Here is a 14661-nt window from a genome sequence, read left to right as displayed (position 1 = left end):
TTAAATTATCCAATCTCATCCCTGTACAGGTGTGTGTGTGTGTGTGCTCGTTAGCACTACTACAGGTGTACTACTACAGGTGTGTGTGTGCTCGTTGGCACTACTACAGGTGTGTGTGTGTGCTCGTTAGCACTACTACAGGTGTGTTACCTCGTTAGCACGATTACAGGTGTGTTAGCACGACTACAGGTGTGTTACCTCGTTAGCACGATTACAGGTGTGTTACCTCGTTAGCACGATTACAGGTGTGTTAGCACGACTACAGGTGTGTTACGTCGTTAGCTGTACTACAGGTGTGTGTTACGTTGTCGTTACCTCGGCAGGTACGTGTTCTGCACGCCGCCCGTGCGTTCGCCACAGCCTCAGATACACATGTCTCACGTGCCACCATCGCTGGCAGTGCGTGAGCAAGAGAGGGCGCTACTGCTGCATAACGAGCTAGCGCCGCGCTCAGCGTGTCTGCACGCCATCGACAGCTACACATCAACGCAGTTCCCCGACCGCCGCCTCATACAGTACGACTGTGGTGAGTGCTGCTGTCTCCCTCTAGTAACAATAGAGCATCTCGTCGCCGTCATAGACTCGCGGGGCATCTTTAGCGTGTCGCAATCATTGTGATCCTCTTAGAAGATTATTTTGCGTTAGGGTTACTAAACGGCTAATAATACACCAAAGGCTACACACCAATGCAATGCTATCACATCGTTTCTGACTCTAGATGTATACCTTGCCAAAAATTACTATGAGCATTATTCCCCTCGAATGGTACCGATGGCCAAAATTATCGGGTCTGGCTCATGGCCTATGAGAAGATACTACTCATGGAAGAAAGAAGCAGAAAGGATGCAGAATCGGCAAAAGCTTATACAATCACGTGGCATCCTCTAGTACAGTAGTAGCTGCTGTGGAATGTAATTGCCTCTTCGCGGATCCCTTTCTCTACGTCAACTCTCCGCTTTCATAATCGGCGTTTTTTCCTCGACCGTGTTTCCGTCAGCCTTGTTGCCGCGGTAACGGCGTGCGCGTTTCGTCGTCAGGTAAGCTGCAGACGCTGGACGTGTTGCTACGGCGACTGAAGGTGGACGCTCACCGCGCGCTCATCTTCACGCAAATGACTCGCATGCTGGACATCCTAGAAACGTTCCTCAACTACCACGGCCATCGCTACCTACGCCTGGATGGCACCACCCGCATAGAGATGAGACAGGTGAGAGGGAGGGAGGGGAGGAGGAGGGAGGGAGGGAGGNAGCGATTTATAGAGACCCGCGATCTTCTGCATGATACTATCAACGCCGCTCTGGTGGCTCGGCTCGTGAACTCACCGGCAGCTGCGACACTCGTGATATTCTACGACAGCGATTTGGAACCGCGTGGGACGCTCAGTGTGAGTGCCCGGCGCTTGCTGCGCCGAGACGCAGGATACATCGTTTAAGTGATTACCGGTCACCGTAAATAAAAATTTAAAAAAATCCACTTCCAAAATTATACGTAATTCTGCTTCACATTTGTTTATGGTTAAATTGCTGCATTACACTTCTTTTTTACTATGATTGATGTGTGACATACACTACGTGACGCAGCTACATAGCCCATAATCAACGCAATTAAGTCACAGGAACAACTAATATCAAACTGTCCAGGTGTTTTTGGATTTGTTAACTTGATATTGAGAAACAATTCCTTATCAGGTCAGAGATTTGACGATACGATTTTACGTGCCGTTAGTTTCTTACTTTAGCCTTTTACAAAATTTTTACCAAGTCTAGAAAAATTTCGGTGACGGTAGTCAAATTTTATAGCAATGTTCAGCGGTGAAAATGGTGATCGACTTGTAATTTGTCGGTGACAAAATTGAAACACTTGCATTGAGAGAGATTGTATGTCATAGTGGGCGATAGGTGGCGCTTATTAGCTGCCGTCCAACAACCTACCGGCTCTTGTCCAAGATCAACAGCAAACGATCGTTTGTCAAACCGTTCGAAAAAGTGCATGTTTTGCCTGATACGAGGCGTTCTAAGACACTGTTATCGTTACTCTAGACATTGTGATTACTCGCAGCGCAATAACGGTAGTATCGTGAAAGGGGGTAAACAGTGGAGAATTCTCGCTAATGAATGGGAGTTTAAAGCAAACTTGTGTGCGTTTAATCCGGGGTGCGTCATGAAGCAGTTCTCGCGGGGCCGGGGTGGTTCTTTGGGGGGGTGTACGGCAGGAGTGCGGTGACTGAGCGATTATATAAATATCTGCTGAGTGATGTTTGTTTGCGGCGGGATGGCTTTCAGTGTGTGCATGCCGATGATGTAAGAAAATTATCGAGAGCAAGAGGCAGGCACCTCCGGTGCCGCACCGGTTTCCTCTCCTGCAGATCTCCTTTCCGTCAGCCTCTCCCTCCTCTCTCCTCATGCCTCGTCTAAGCTCGTCGTGTCCGGCCGACCGGTGCGGTCTCTGTCGTGCAGCAGTTGGCCTGTGATACACAGATTATGAGAGCTGAGGGCATCAGTACATGAATAACGATAGCAGTAACGAGTGATTAGTCATAATAATTAAACATTAATATTGTAGTAATAATAACACTATTAAAATCAATAATTAATGAGGGCATCAGTACTTGAGTTATGAACCTAATAACGATAACATAACATGATTATTATTATGGTTAACAATAATAACATCAGTAGTAAACCCATCGTTGATCCTCGAGCAATCGCGCGTGGTTCTGCGGCGCCCCCTGGCAGTGACTACAGCTCCCTCTGTGTGTTCACGCGTTTCAGGCGCAGGACCGGTGTCACCGGATTGGACAGACGCGCGACGTGCACATATACCGGCTCGTCAGCGAGAAGACGATAGAGGAGAACATACTGAAGAAAGCCAACCAGAAACGCCTGCTGGGAGACATGGCCATCGAGGGCGGAGCCTTCAACACGGCCTTCTTCAAGAAGGTGAGGCAAGGGGGAGGAGCGATTGCATGCGTGTGTGTGCGTGTGCGTGCGCGTGTGTGTGTGCGTGTGTGCGTGTGTGTGTGCGCGGGCGTGCGCGTGCGTGCGTGTGTGTGTATGTGCGCGCGCGTGCGTGTGTGAGGTTGTGAACCTGTCTGTGCATGTGTGCATGTCTGTAGTGTACATGGTGGCAATGGCAGGGAGGGGGACATCTGTGGTTACTGCCACCACAGCTCGATCTTTGCTCAGTTAATGGCTCTAAATACGTGCGTATCGTACAAATCCGCAAGAAAATATGCGCCCACGAGACATCAGTACATGTACCAGCAGGTGTCGCCGGCGTTCCGTGGCGGCATCCTGTTCTCTGGTCGTCGTGGGCAACAGCATCCGCGTCTGTATAAAACTCTCAGGAGAGGACGGCTGCTCTCCGGGGATTCCTGTCGCAGATCTCAATATATATATCGAAGATTTACAGTAACTTTTACATAGAGTACACAGTGTTCGAAATAACGGCTATCCGTTTGTCCTCACTTGTCTGTTTCCACGGAGGACAACTAGACTTGTCCAGCAGCTTGTCCGCTGGACAAGCAGCTTTTTAGAGCAATTTTTCATCATTTTCTACCATCGCTTCAACTTGGTTAAGACAAGTAATACCTTAAATAAAATAATTGTGCTTCTTTATGTTCTTTCAAGTTTGGTGCCTAATTTGAACTGTTAGTTAACTGTAATTAAAATTACAAAGGAGGGGAGTGGGAGGGAGGGGGAAGAAGAGAGAGATAGGAGCGGGCACAGACGAGGGGTGGAGGAAGAGTGAGGGAGGCAGAGGAAGCATGAAGAGTAAGAGACAGAGAAAGGAGAAGCGTTCCAGCGTTGTGGTGCCAGCGTTCGGTAGATAACTAATGACGTTCTTGTGTTTCCGTGAGCAGACGCTGATGGAGCGATTCAACGCAGACCCGCGCATCTTCTGCATGATACTATCAACGCGCTCTGGTGGCATCGGTGTGAACCTTACCGGCGCTGACACTGTGATATTCTACGACAGCGATTGGAACCCGACGATGGACGCTCAGGTGAATGCGCGCTTCTAGAGCTGTGCGCAGCAAGACGCAGATACAATCGTTTAAAGTGATTACGGGTCACCGTAAATAACAATTAAAAAAAGCCACTTTCACAAAATATACGTAATTCTGCTTCACTTTTTATGGTTAAATTGCTGCATTACACTTCGTTATTTTACTATGATTGAATGTGCACATACACTCGGTGACGCGATACATAGCCCGCATATCAAGCAATTAATAGTCAGGGAACGACTAATAGCAAAATCGTCCAGGTTTTTTTGGGATCTTTAACCTTGTTGAGAAAACAATCTTATCAGGGTAAGAATTTGACGCATAACGTTTAGTCCCGTTAGTTACTTACTTTACTTTTTACAAATATTTACCATCTAGAAAATTCGTGACGTAGTCATTTAAGGCAATGTGGCGTGAAATGTGTCGGACTGTAATTTGGTCGGTTCTGACAAAGGTGAAAAACACTTGCATTGAGAGAGATGGATTTGTCACCCCCCGAGGTGTCACCCGCTTCCAGTCAGACCGCGTCTTATGGCAGAAGGCCCGCGCGCGGCCGCTGGCCGCTATTAGCTGGCTCCAAACACCTTACAAGGCTCTTGTCCCAAGGATCACAGCAAACGATCGATTTGATCAAACCGCAGTGCGAAATGTGCCATGTTTTGCTGAATACGGAGGGTTTCTAATAGACATGTTAGCGTTACTCTAGACAATTGCCTGCTGTACTCGAGCCAATAACGGCGTAGGTATCGTCGAAAGTTTGGTAAAAACACTGGATGAATTCTCGTAAATGATGGAGCGTTTAAGCAATGCGAGAAGCTGTGGTAGAGAAGGGGAAGGGTGAGAAGAGAAAGGGTGTTTGGAGAAGGAGGAAGGGGAAGTATGGCCTTTGTGTGTTGGAGAGGCGGAAATAGTGGCGGGAGGCGAATGGAGAATGAAAGCAGGTCGTCTGAGCAGTGGGAGAACAGGGAGGAGGCAGAGATAAGGAGAAGAGACGGGTGTGTGTGTAACGCAAGAAGTGCAGAGCGATTGAGCGAGGGGAGGGAGAAGTACTGTGATAGTAGTTGGACCTGAGATGATGTTTGTAGTTGCGAGGCGGAGCAGAGAGAGGCCGAGGAGAGATGACGCTCGAGTGTGCGCTGTGCGCAGGAGAAGGAGAGGGGGAGAAATGACCCTCGGGTGATGATGTAAGGAAAGTATTCGAAGAGGGAGCGGACAGGGGGGGCAGAGGCAAGGCCGATGAGCTGGGAATGGGCGCGCCCACGTTATGCGCGTCGTCCTCATCAGTCTGCTTGTGCCTCTAGCCTCGAGCAACCGTCGCATAGTGCGTACGCTCATGCCTCAGAAAGCTGCGTTTGTAGAGAGGACTCGTCGTAGGGGAGGGAGAAGCCGAGAAGCTGGTGGAGAAGCGAGGAGGGGGCAGAAGGAGAAGGTTGGTGGAGGAGGGGGAGAAGCTGGTGGAAAAGCAGGAGGGGGAGGAAGCATTGGTTGGAGAAGGAGGAGAGGGAGAAGGGGAGAAGGTGGTGGAGAAGAGGCCGGGAGAACGTGCAGAAGGAGAGGGGGAGAAGAGAGAACGGTGGTGGTAGGAGGGCGGAGAAGGGAGAAGGGGTGGAGGGAGGGAAACGGAGAAGGTTTGGGTGGACGGAGGGGGACGACGGGACGACGGATAGGGCGGGGCAGGGCGGTGCTCTGGTACGGTGCAGCGAAGAGTTGGGCGCGTATAGAGGTGAGAGATCAGCACGATTAGTGGAAGGGAGGGGCTGAGGAAGGAAAAAGGGATTGGAGAAGGAGGCGGGCGAGATCAGCGAGGTTGAGAGAAATGAGGTAGAGCAGAGAAGTAGCGGAGAGGGTGGTTTAGTAGACGGAAAGGTGAGTTAGTCAGAGTAGTGAGATGTAAACGAGAAGTATAGCCTTGGAGGTAGAATGAATAAACGCCTATGTGAAGAAATCAGATGAATTAAAGGGAGTGCATGGTCATGCTGGAGTTCGGGAAAAAGAAATGAGAAGGGCCAGTAAATAACCGCTAGTGAACGTGTTGAACTAGATAGATGCAATTGTATAATTATGGCTTAACAATTAATAACGCGATTAAGTAGTAAAGCACACGATGGTGTGAGTCCAAGAACCGGAGGCAAGGTTCGGCGGAGAACGTAGGGAGGTTCGCGAGAAGCTTTGGGCGCGCGCCCCTTGAGCGAGAGGATGACTACGAGCAAGCGGCTCCCGTAGCTGATGTGTCTCAGCGCCGGTTACAGGCGCGGAGAAGGGGAAACGCGAGAGGGAGCTTGGTGACCGGGTAGTCAAGCGCAGGAACTTGGAGACGGGGGGTGAGAGAAGCGGGTGGAGAAGGAGGAGGGAGAAGAGAGAAGGGGGGGAGAAGGGAGGGGGAACGCGCGACGTGCCACAGGGGGAAAGTAGTACCGGAGGCGTGCAGGAGAAGTGAGCAGCCCGGTGACGAAGACGGAGCTGGAAGAGAGAGGAAGAAGCATGGCTGTGAAGACAAGCAACCAGAAGAACGCGAACGCTGCTGGGAGACGAAATGGCCGGGTGATCGGGGGAGAGCGGGGGGGCGGGAGCGCCCTGGGCACCAGCACGGGAGGAACGGTGTGTGTTCGTCAGAGAAGGGTGAGGGGGCAAGGGGGAGGAAGAAAGAAAGGAGCGATTGCATGCGTGTGTGTGCGTTGTGCGTGCGCGTGTGTGTGGCTGGGGCAGGAGGGGAGAAGGAGAAGGGGAGGAGGCGGGAGAGGCGGCCATGCTGTGTGTGAGCATGCGTGCGGGTGGAGAAGGAGGAAGAGGAGAAGGAGGGGAAGGGCGAGGGGGGGAGGAGGAGAGAGTATGAGAAATAGTTTTGGGGGCTTGATGCTGCGTGGCGCTGATAGCAGTGCGTCGTGTCGTGTATGTTCGGGATAAGGGAGGGGGCGGAAGATGGCAAGTGGGGTAGCTGTGAGCTGGTAGAGAGGAAGGCGGGAGAAGGAGATAGGGTGTGGAGAGGGTGGTGAAACAGCCCTGGGGGGAGGAGGGAAGGACTGTCTGTTCATGTGGTTGCATGCTCTGTAGATGATACATGTGGTGGCAGAGTGCGAGCAGAGGGGAGGGGGGACATCTGTGCGGAAAGGATTATGCCACCAACAGCCTCGGAGTGCTAGGTGGCTCGAGGTTACATGGCTCTAAATACGTGCGTATCGCTACAAAATCCGCGAAGAAGATATGCAGCGCGCACGAGACATCAGATACAATAGTAATACGCACGTCAGGCGTTGTCGGCTCGGGTGTTCCGTGGGCCGAGGAAGAGGAGGGGGAGAGGCATCCGGTTTGCGTCTCGGGGTCGTCAGGGGAACCTGAAGGGGCACAAAACATCCCGACAAGGTCTGTATAAACTCTACAGGGGGAAGGACGGGGAACTGGCCTGTGCGGTTCGCGGGAGGTGCCTGTCGCCAGATCTAGAATAATAAGTGATATTAATAATATCAGGGTTCTCCAAGCTATTATTCATTAATAGGCAATGAAGCAGAGCTGACCTGACGCTTACAGGATACGTAGTTAGCGAGAATCAGATGAAGGCCGGGGGTTGTGAGTGCTAGGGGGGGAGAGGGAGGACAGGGAGAAGCTTGGGGGGTGCTAGGGACGGGCAGGAGAGAAGGGGAGAGTCATGATGATAATTTAGCATAGGCTGGGGAAGTAGCACAGTTTGTTAGGTGAGAGAGGCAGATGGCGGGTGGGGACTCAGAACCAGATAGAACTGTGGGCCAGGCGGCGGCGCCAGGCTATAAGATTGCTCTTTGGAGAACCGCTGATTAGAGAAGGGTAAGTAGTAGTCATACCGAACAAGGCGTGTCTCCCCAGGCCTATAATGCGGTATGGGTCAAAGGGGGTCCGACGAGTTCCTTGCGAAAACGCTGGAGAGCTATTTTACAACATCCATACATTACTCCGAACATGCCTTAGATTTCCAGCTGAGAATATTGAAAACAATCCCCGAACACGGGAGATCATGGCAATGTGTTTCACAGGAGCTGAAATGTGTGCGATGTCCGGAACTTGGATCGAGATGGTAACCTGGTGGAAATGAATAATTAGGGGGAGCCGGAGTGTATTCAACGGATACCACAAGGTGGTGGATCCAACGCCTTCAGTCCCGCCCGTTCGTCGTCATATTGTACAATAGCGGTAAACGCCCGAAATATATTAGTTGCCTGGACTGGAGTCGCAGGAAAGGTCAGATGCAGAAGTGATATGTTTATCTTCACTTGTTGTAAATCCCGTCTTTTCAATCTGTTTTCATCGACTTTGCAGCAAAACATCAAGGAGTTGTTCGATGTTCCCACGGGGCTGGAGGAAAGAACTCGGCGCGAAAGGCAAAGGGCTAGCTAGCAGGGGCTGGCCGGGAGAAGGAAGGAAGGAACGGAGGACAGAGGAAGAAGTGGAGGCAGGGCCCGGTGGAGCGAAAAAAGGAAGGGCGCGACCCGACGGTGAAGGAAGCCACAGAGGAAGAGGAGGATCTCTCTGAGACGCAGATTGTGCAGAAGTAAAGGTGGGGGCGCCACCTGTTACGCCCGGCAGGATAACGTCGGCTGCGCTGAGGTTTCTCTCGATGAAGTTGTTGTTTTTTACGCGCCGATGAGTGGTAAAAAGTGCTCGAGAGGCAGAAGCAGCACCTGCGGTGTGCCCGACCAGGGCGGTTTCCTCTCCCATCCGTCTCCATCCTTCAGCCCTCGCCTCCCTCCGTGCTCTCGCTCATCCTCTGGTGAGTAAGCTCGTGCGCTGGCCGGGGGGAAAGGACCGAGCCGGGAGGGGTGGGGGAGGTCTCTAAGTCGCGGGATGCAAGCCAGTTGGCTGTGAGATCACACAGATTATTGACAGAGCTGAGCGGGCGCGCATGCGAGCTACATGGGGGAATACGTGGGATAAAGGGCGAACGAAGAGTAATATTCGATAATAGATAATCGAGTACGTGTAAAACAATAACAAGCGCAAATAAGTTTGAGTTGGATGAGAGGAGTGCAAGGTGGATGATGAAAAAAAAATAGCTGATAGAGTAATAGTAGATAATACAGATTGCAACATTGATTGACTATTGCGATTCTCAAATAATTAGATGTTTTAAACTAAGGCAGAGTAATGTAGTAACAAGTAAGAGAAAAACATAATGATAACATTAATCAAAACAACGTAAATTAATGCGAAGACGAGGGGTTAATACGGTGGGAGAAGGAGGAAGGAAGGCCGATGTTGCGGTTGCGTGCGAGACCGGCGCGCACCGACTGACAGAGCGCGCAGAGAAGGAAAAAGGTGATGGGGAGAAGAGCGAGGGTGCGACGCAACGTTCTTGTCGTGTTTGTTCGGCGCGCGAAGGCAAGAGTAGCGGAAGGCGCGTGTGTACGGCGGCAGAGAGGGATACAAGGGGGACGATGTGAAGGCCCAGCACGGCGAGAAGGTGGGTGGAAGAGAAGGCGTGAGCGGAGGGCGGAGAAGCCGGGGAGAGCAGAGCATGAAGCAGGGACGAAGCAGGCAGAGTGAAGGCTGATAGTTTGACGAGACAGATCGCGGAGAAGTGCGACCCTGAAGAGCGAAGACAGACTCCGTCGAACGTGAACCTCGCCAGAATCGCTCGTCCAGCCAGGGGGGTTAGAGGGGCCCGCGCACCATGCGAGTGCTACGACGATGTCAGAAGGTGAGAAGCTGGTGGAGAAGGAGAAAGGGTAAGAAGAGACATGGGTAGGGGGAGAGAAGGAGGAGGGGGCGGAGTAAGCGTGGCGGAAAGGAGGAGGGATAGGAAGGACAGAAACAAGGGTTGAATTGGGATGAGAAGGGAGGAGGGAGAAGGGTTGGGGGGGAGAAGAGGAGGAGGGAAAGGAAGGGGCACCACGCGTAGGACTGCACGCGACGCGTTGGATAGGAGGAAAGGGAGTGCGCCGTGAGGGGGTGCAGGGAGGTGCATGCACAGTGCTTTTGTGTGGCCATGTGGTGCGGAGATAGAGTGGGCGTTAAGAGGTCATCGATCGTGGCTCGATTGCTAATATGCTGTATCTGTGTGCTTACACCACCATCTCTCTCTATTACTGTATCTGTATGCTTACACCACCATCGTCTACTCATAAATTACTGGCTATCTGTAGTGGCGTTGTATCAGCGCGCGAATAATGCGACTCTGCTATTACAAAATGTATCTGGAATGTCTTTCTGGCTACAACCGAGCCAGTGCTCTCGTGCATAGAGAGCTGGTAATCATTGTGATGGCGTTACACACACGAATACAACTCGGTCTATTACATGTATACTAAGATGATGCTGGTAGCGGTTCCGAGCGGATCTTCTCTCTACATTACTGGTATACTGAGTGTGCTGTAGCGACCACCGATACTCTCGACTATTACTGGTTGAGGTCTGGATAGTGCTTGCCAGCACCATCTCTTCTCTATCTGGAGGCGATGTATCTGGTGTGTGTAAGATAACAGTGGAGACCCGACCAAGAAATCGTCTCGTAGCATAAATTACGTTGGTTTTGAGTATCTGTAAAGTTCTGCTCTCGCAACGCTCGCCGTGCAGAATCCGTCTATTACTGTATCTCGTTATGCGTTGACTGAGAAAGCGCAAGCCAGAGTGCTCGTGCTGACTGATAAACGTGTCCTCCCTGTGTGATTGCGTGTAGCCGACCAGCGCCATCGGTCTCCGGTCTCGATTAAACGCGGTCCCGCGCGCCGGGTGAGTAGTCTGTAGTGAGCGGTTGGGATAGCACCATGCGCCCGATTCAGCTCCTACTACTCCCTACTGTATCTCGGGTATGAGGCTATACACCGCCCAGTCGCTCTCGTGTGCGTGGATTACCGTGGGAACCGGTGGCCAATCTGGAGGGCGAGAAGCGCCGGGGAGAAGAAGGAAACGGGAGAAGGGAGGCCTGTGGTGGAGGATAGGGTGGGGCTTACACCACAAAGTACATGCTTCTCTATGTACGAAAGTGATAGTGCTTAGAAAGTGAGGTCTAGGCGTGGGGACAAAGCGTCGGGCGCGAGTCATAGGGACGGGAATGCGTTTCTATTACTGGAGAATGAGGTGACATAAGTGTGTGGGCGTGCTAGTAAAGGACGGCCGACCGCCGGAATCTCGTCTCTACCTTCGTGTGTGGGAGATAAGCTGAGTGAGGTGCGTGAGAAGGTAGCAAAGGGGGACCGGAACGACGCCAGCGAGTCCTGCGTCTCTAATGTACTGATGGTATCGTGGAGAAACTTGGCTGGCTTCAGCACCGCCATCTCTCGTGGCTGGATTACTTCGTGTATGACGTGTGAGATGCGAGTACAGCAGCAGCGCGATCTCTCTCGTGGATTGCTGATAATCTGTAGTGGGCTTAGTACACATCTCTTCTCTATTAACTGTATCTGGGTAGTGCAGTTACGACGCAACGGACAGGTGCTCTCTCTATTACTGTATCTGTATGGTGAAGGGCTTACACGGCCAGAACAATCTCTCTCCTCGATTAAGCTATAGTTTCCTGGTGCCTGGAGCTGATAGGACAGCGGCGCCATCGACGAAATCGCGTCTACAAATAGGTTAATTACGTGCTATCTAGTGATGCTGGCAGTGACAGCCGCCATGGCATAGACAGCCTTCGTCTATGTGCTGGCTATAGGGCTGCTGGATTAGGCTGATGAGACAACCGCCGGATCTCTCTCTATTACTGTTATCTGTTATAGCTTAGGAGCACACACGCATCTCGTGTTGATGGAGAGGGACGGTGGAGGCAGGAGGGGGAGAAGGCGAGAAGGACGATTTATTAGGACGGGGAGAAGGAAGGTGGTTGGGAGAGGACGGGCGAGAAAGCGAGAGGTGGAGTTGGAGGGCAAGGAAGCGTGGGTGCGGAGAAGGAGGGGGTGTGTGTGTTAGCAAGGCTGAGGCGAGGAGAAGGGTCGCGGAGAGAAGAGGAGTGTGGTCGAGGCGAGAGAAGGTCATGGCCGTGGTGTATTGCGCTGTGGAGGACTCAGCCTTGCGACCCAGGTCGTAGAGGAAGAACTCAAAGCTAGCGCAGGTAGCGTAGAAGGTCAGCGCCATCTCAGTTGGAACAGGCGTGCGAGAAGGGGCGTCGCGAAGTGCGGCCCACGAGACGACTGAGTACATGTACCAGCAGGTGTCGCCGACGGGAGAAGAGAGAAGGTGGTGTGAGAAGAGGAACGGAGAAGCCTGGTGGAGAAGGAGAAGGGAGCAAGGAAGAAGGGTTGGTTGGAGATAGGAGGAGGGAGAAGCTGGATTGGAGAACGAGAAAATGGAGAAGGGGAGAAGAGGAGGGGAGAAGTGGGGAGAAGAGGAGGGCGAGAAAGAGAGAAGGTGGTGGAAGTTGAGGGAGAGAAGGCCCGGAAAGTGTGAGAACGGAGGAGGGCGAAGAAGCTGGGAGAAGCAGGAGCAGGAGAAGGGAGAAGGGTGGGGGGGGGCGTTCCGTGCAGAGGGAGGGCAGTACGCGATAGGCTTGTCTGGTCGGGATGAAGGACGAAAGGCGTAGAAGTACGTCGAGGTGAGGTGGCACAGACATCCAAAGCGAGTCTGCTAATAAAAGACCTTCTCAGGATGTTTGGNCTATTAGCTTGCACATTAGCTTTCATCTACCTAACCCGGCACCTATGTTTCATTATATATTATTTAGTATAATAATAATCTGGATGTATACAGTGACTATTAGCTTCCATCTACCTAACCCAGCACCTATGTTTCATTATATATTATTTAGTATAATAATACTGTGTATGTATACAGTGACTATTAGCTTCCATCTACCTAACCCGGCACCTATGTTTCATTATATATTATTTAGTATAATAATACTGTTGATGTATACAGTGACTATTAGCTTCCACCTACCTAACCCGGCACCTATGTTTCATTATATATTATTTAGTATAATAATAATGTGGATGTATACAGTGACTATTAGCTTCCACCTACCTAACCCGGCACCTATGTTTCATTATATATTATTTAGTATAATAATACTGTATGTATACAGTGACTATTAGCTTGCACATTAGCTAACCTAACCCGGCACCTATGTTTACTTTCTCTGCAGGAACAGGTGGAGGCAGCTAAGAAGGACTGGGAGCTGGGCAGGCTGATGCAGCTGAGGGAGGAGGAGGAGCAACGCGCCGAGGAGGAAGACGAGATGCTCTACACGTACTCCCACGACGACGCCACTGCCTCCCAGGTGCCGCCACCGTCAACGAGCGCGCGACGCGGCGCGGGCAAGGGTCCGCGCGGGCGGGCGGGGTCGTCGCGGCGCGCCGCCACCGCGGGGCAGCACCGGCGCAGCAGCGGCCGCCGGGAGACGCTGGAGATTCGGCGAGCGCAGCGCGAGCAGGAGCGCAGCATCCTCGACGACAACGCCCTCTCTATGTCGGCGCACGCCGCAGCCGCCGCCGCGGTGGCGCCCCCTACCCCCGCCGTCACGAAACCCGCGCCCCGGGGTCGCTGGGTGGAGAAACCTCAGGCCGCCGCCGCCGCCCCGCCGCTGGTCAACGGCATCGTGAAGCGGCCCGTGGGTCGCCCGCCTAAGGCAGGGCGGGGTCGGGCCGCCGCCGCTGCTGCCGCGGGGAGGGGGAGGGGGTTAACGCCGCGAGGTCGTGCGGGGCGGCCCCCCAACAATGCCACGCCCTCCCCTCGCAGGGTCGGGAGACCGCCCAAGCACCGCCCAGTAGCTCCCCCTCCCGTCAGCTCCCCCAAACAGCTACCGGTGTCGTCCCCTCCTGTTAGTTCGCCCAGGCAACGACTGGTGGTGCCCTCTGTTGCGGCGACGTCGCCCAAGCAGCGGTCGGCGGCGCCCCCTGTTGTCAGCAGCCCGCCGCAGCCGTGGTCGAACCCCAACCTTGTGATTCGCACGCGGCGAGCGCTTGCGTCGCAGTCGGACGGGGAGCAGGGACCCGCCTCCCCCCCTCGCGGCCCCGGCGTTGCCGTGACGACGGCCGCGTCGCCGCCGTCCGTGCTGCGCAAGCTGGCGCCCGCGGGTACGGCGGCGCCCCCTCGTGTGCAGCTGCAGCGGACGGCCACCGTCACGATCGGCGGCCGAACCTTGCAGCTCGTCACCGTTCCGCCGCCGCCAGGGGGAGCCACGGTGCTCGGTCAGCCGCGGCGCGCGCTGGCGCCCCCTCAGGCTCTGCACGTCGTTTCGACGCCGCTGAATCTCGTGTCGGTGGCGCCCTCTCGCGTCGCGCCCGTGTACGTGACGGCGGCGTCCCCTGGCGGGCAGCAGCCGCGTGTCGTGGCGATGCAGAATGCAGGGGGCAGCACGGTCGTGTTCGCTCCCAACGCCGGCGCCCTCTTACCACAGAACTCGGCGCCCGCCGCCGGCGTGGTCGCGCAGACCTCCAGCGGCGCCCTCTTCACCGTGCGCACGGTGCTGCCCTCTGGCCAGATCAGCCTGAAGAAACTTGCTCCCACTGTGTCGTCGAGGGGTGGCCGCCAGGTGGCGCTGCCGGCGAATAACTGCCTGCAGGGGGCGCCTGTGCTCCCCGACGCCAGCAGCCAGCCCGACGACGTTAGTTAACAGCGGGTGGCGCCCCCTACGATGCAGCGCTCCCGCTACGTATGTGTATCGTCCGTGCCTCCACCCCCCACGGTGGGTGGATGGGAGGAAGGGGGGATTTGGTACGTAGCGGGGGTGGGGGGAGGAAGGGGGGACTTGA

General features: G+C 53.7%; 2 protein-coding genes across 2 annotated transcripts in view; both read left to right on the top strand.

Moving 5' to 3' along the window:
* Positions 1–323: 323 nt before the first annotated feature.
* LOC106819257 (helicase SWR1-like) lies at positions 324–4024 on the top strand (the record flags this gene model as incomplete). The annotated part of the gene is made up of 3 exons (XM_014823903.1): positions 324–526; positions 1038–1207; positions 3863–4024. Coding segments are annotated over 3 exons (535 nt in total), but the record flags the coding sequence as incomplete, so codon positions are not given.
* Positions 4025–11948: 7924 nt separating this feature from the next.
* Positions 11949–14661, top strand: part of LOC106819258 (helicase domino-like) — a gene marked incomplete at its 3' end in the record, with an annotated part of 8576 nt that continues 5863 nt past the window's right edge. The window contains exons 1-2 of the mRNA XM_014823904.1: positions 11949–12023; positions 13053–13187. Of these exons, the coding sequence (XP_014679390.1) occupies positions 13098–13187 (90 nt within the window). The remainder of the gene's footprint in view (positions 12024–13052; positions 13188–14661) is intronic.

The sequence above is a fragment of the Priapulus caudatus genome, unplaced genomic scaffold (genome assembly GCF_000485595.1).
Source record: "Priapulus caudatus unplaced genomic scaffold, Priapulus_caudatus-5.0.1 Scaffold3049, whole genome shotgun sequence".
Lineage (NCBI taxonomy): Eukaryota > Metazoa > Priapulida > Priapulimorpha > Priapulimorphida > Priapulidae > Priapulus > Priapulus caudatus.
Note: the sequence above shows the minus strand (reverse complement) of the source record. Positions and strands in the feature narration are given on the sequence as shown.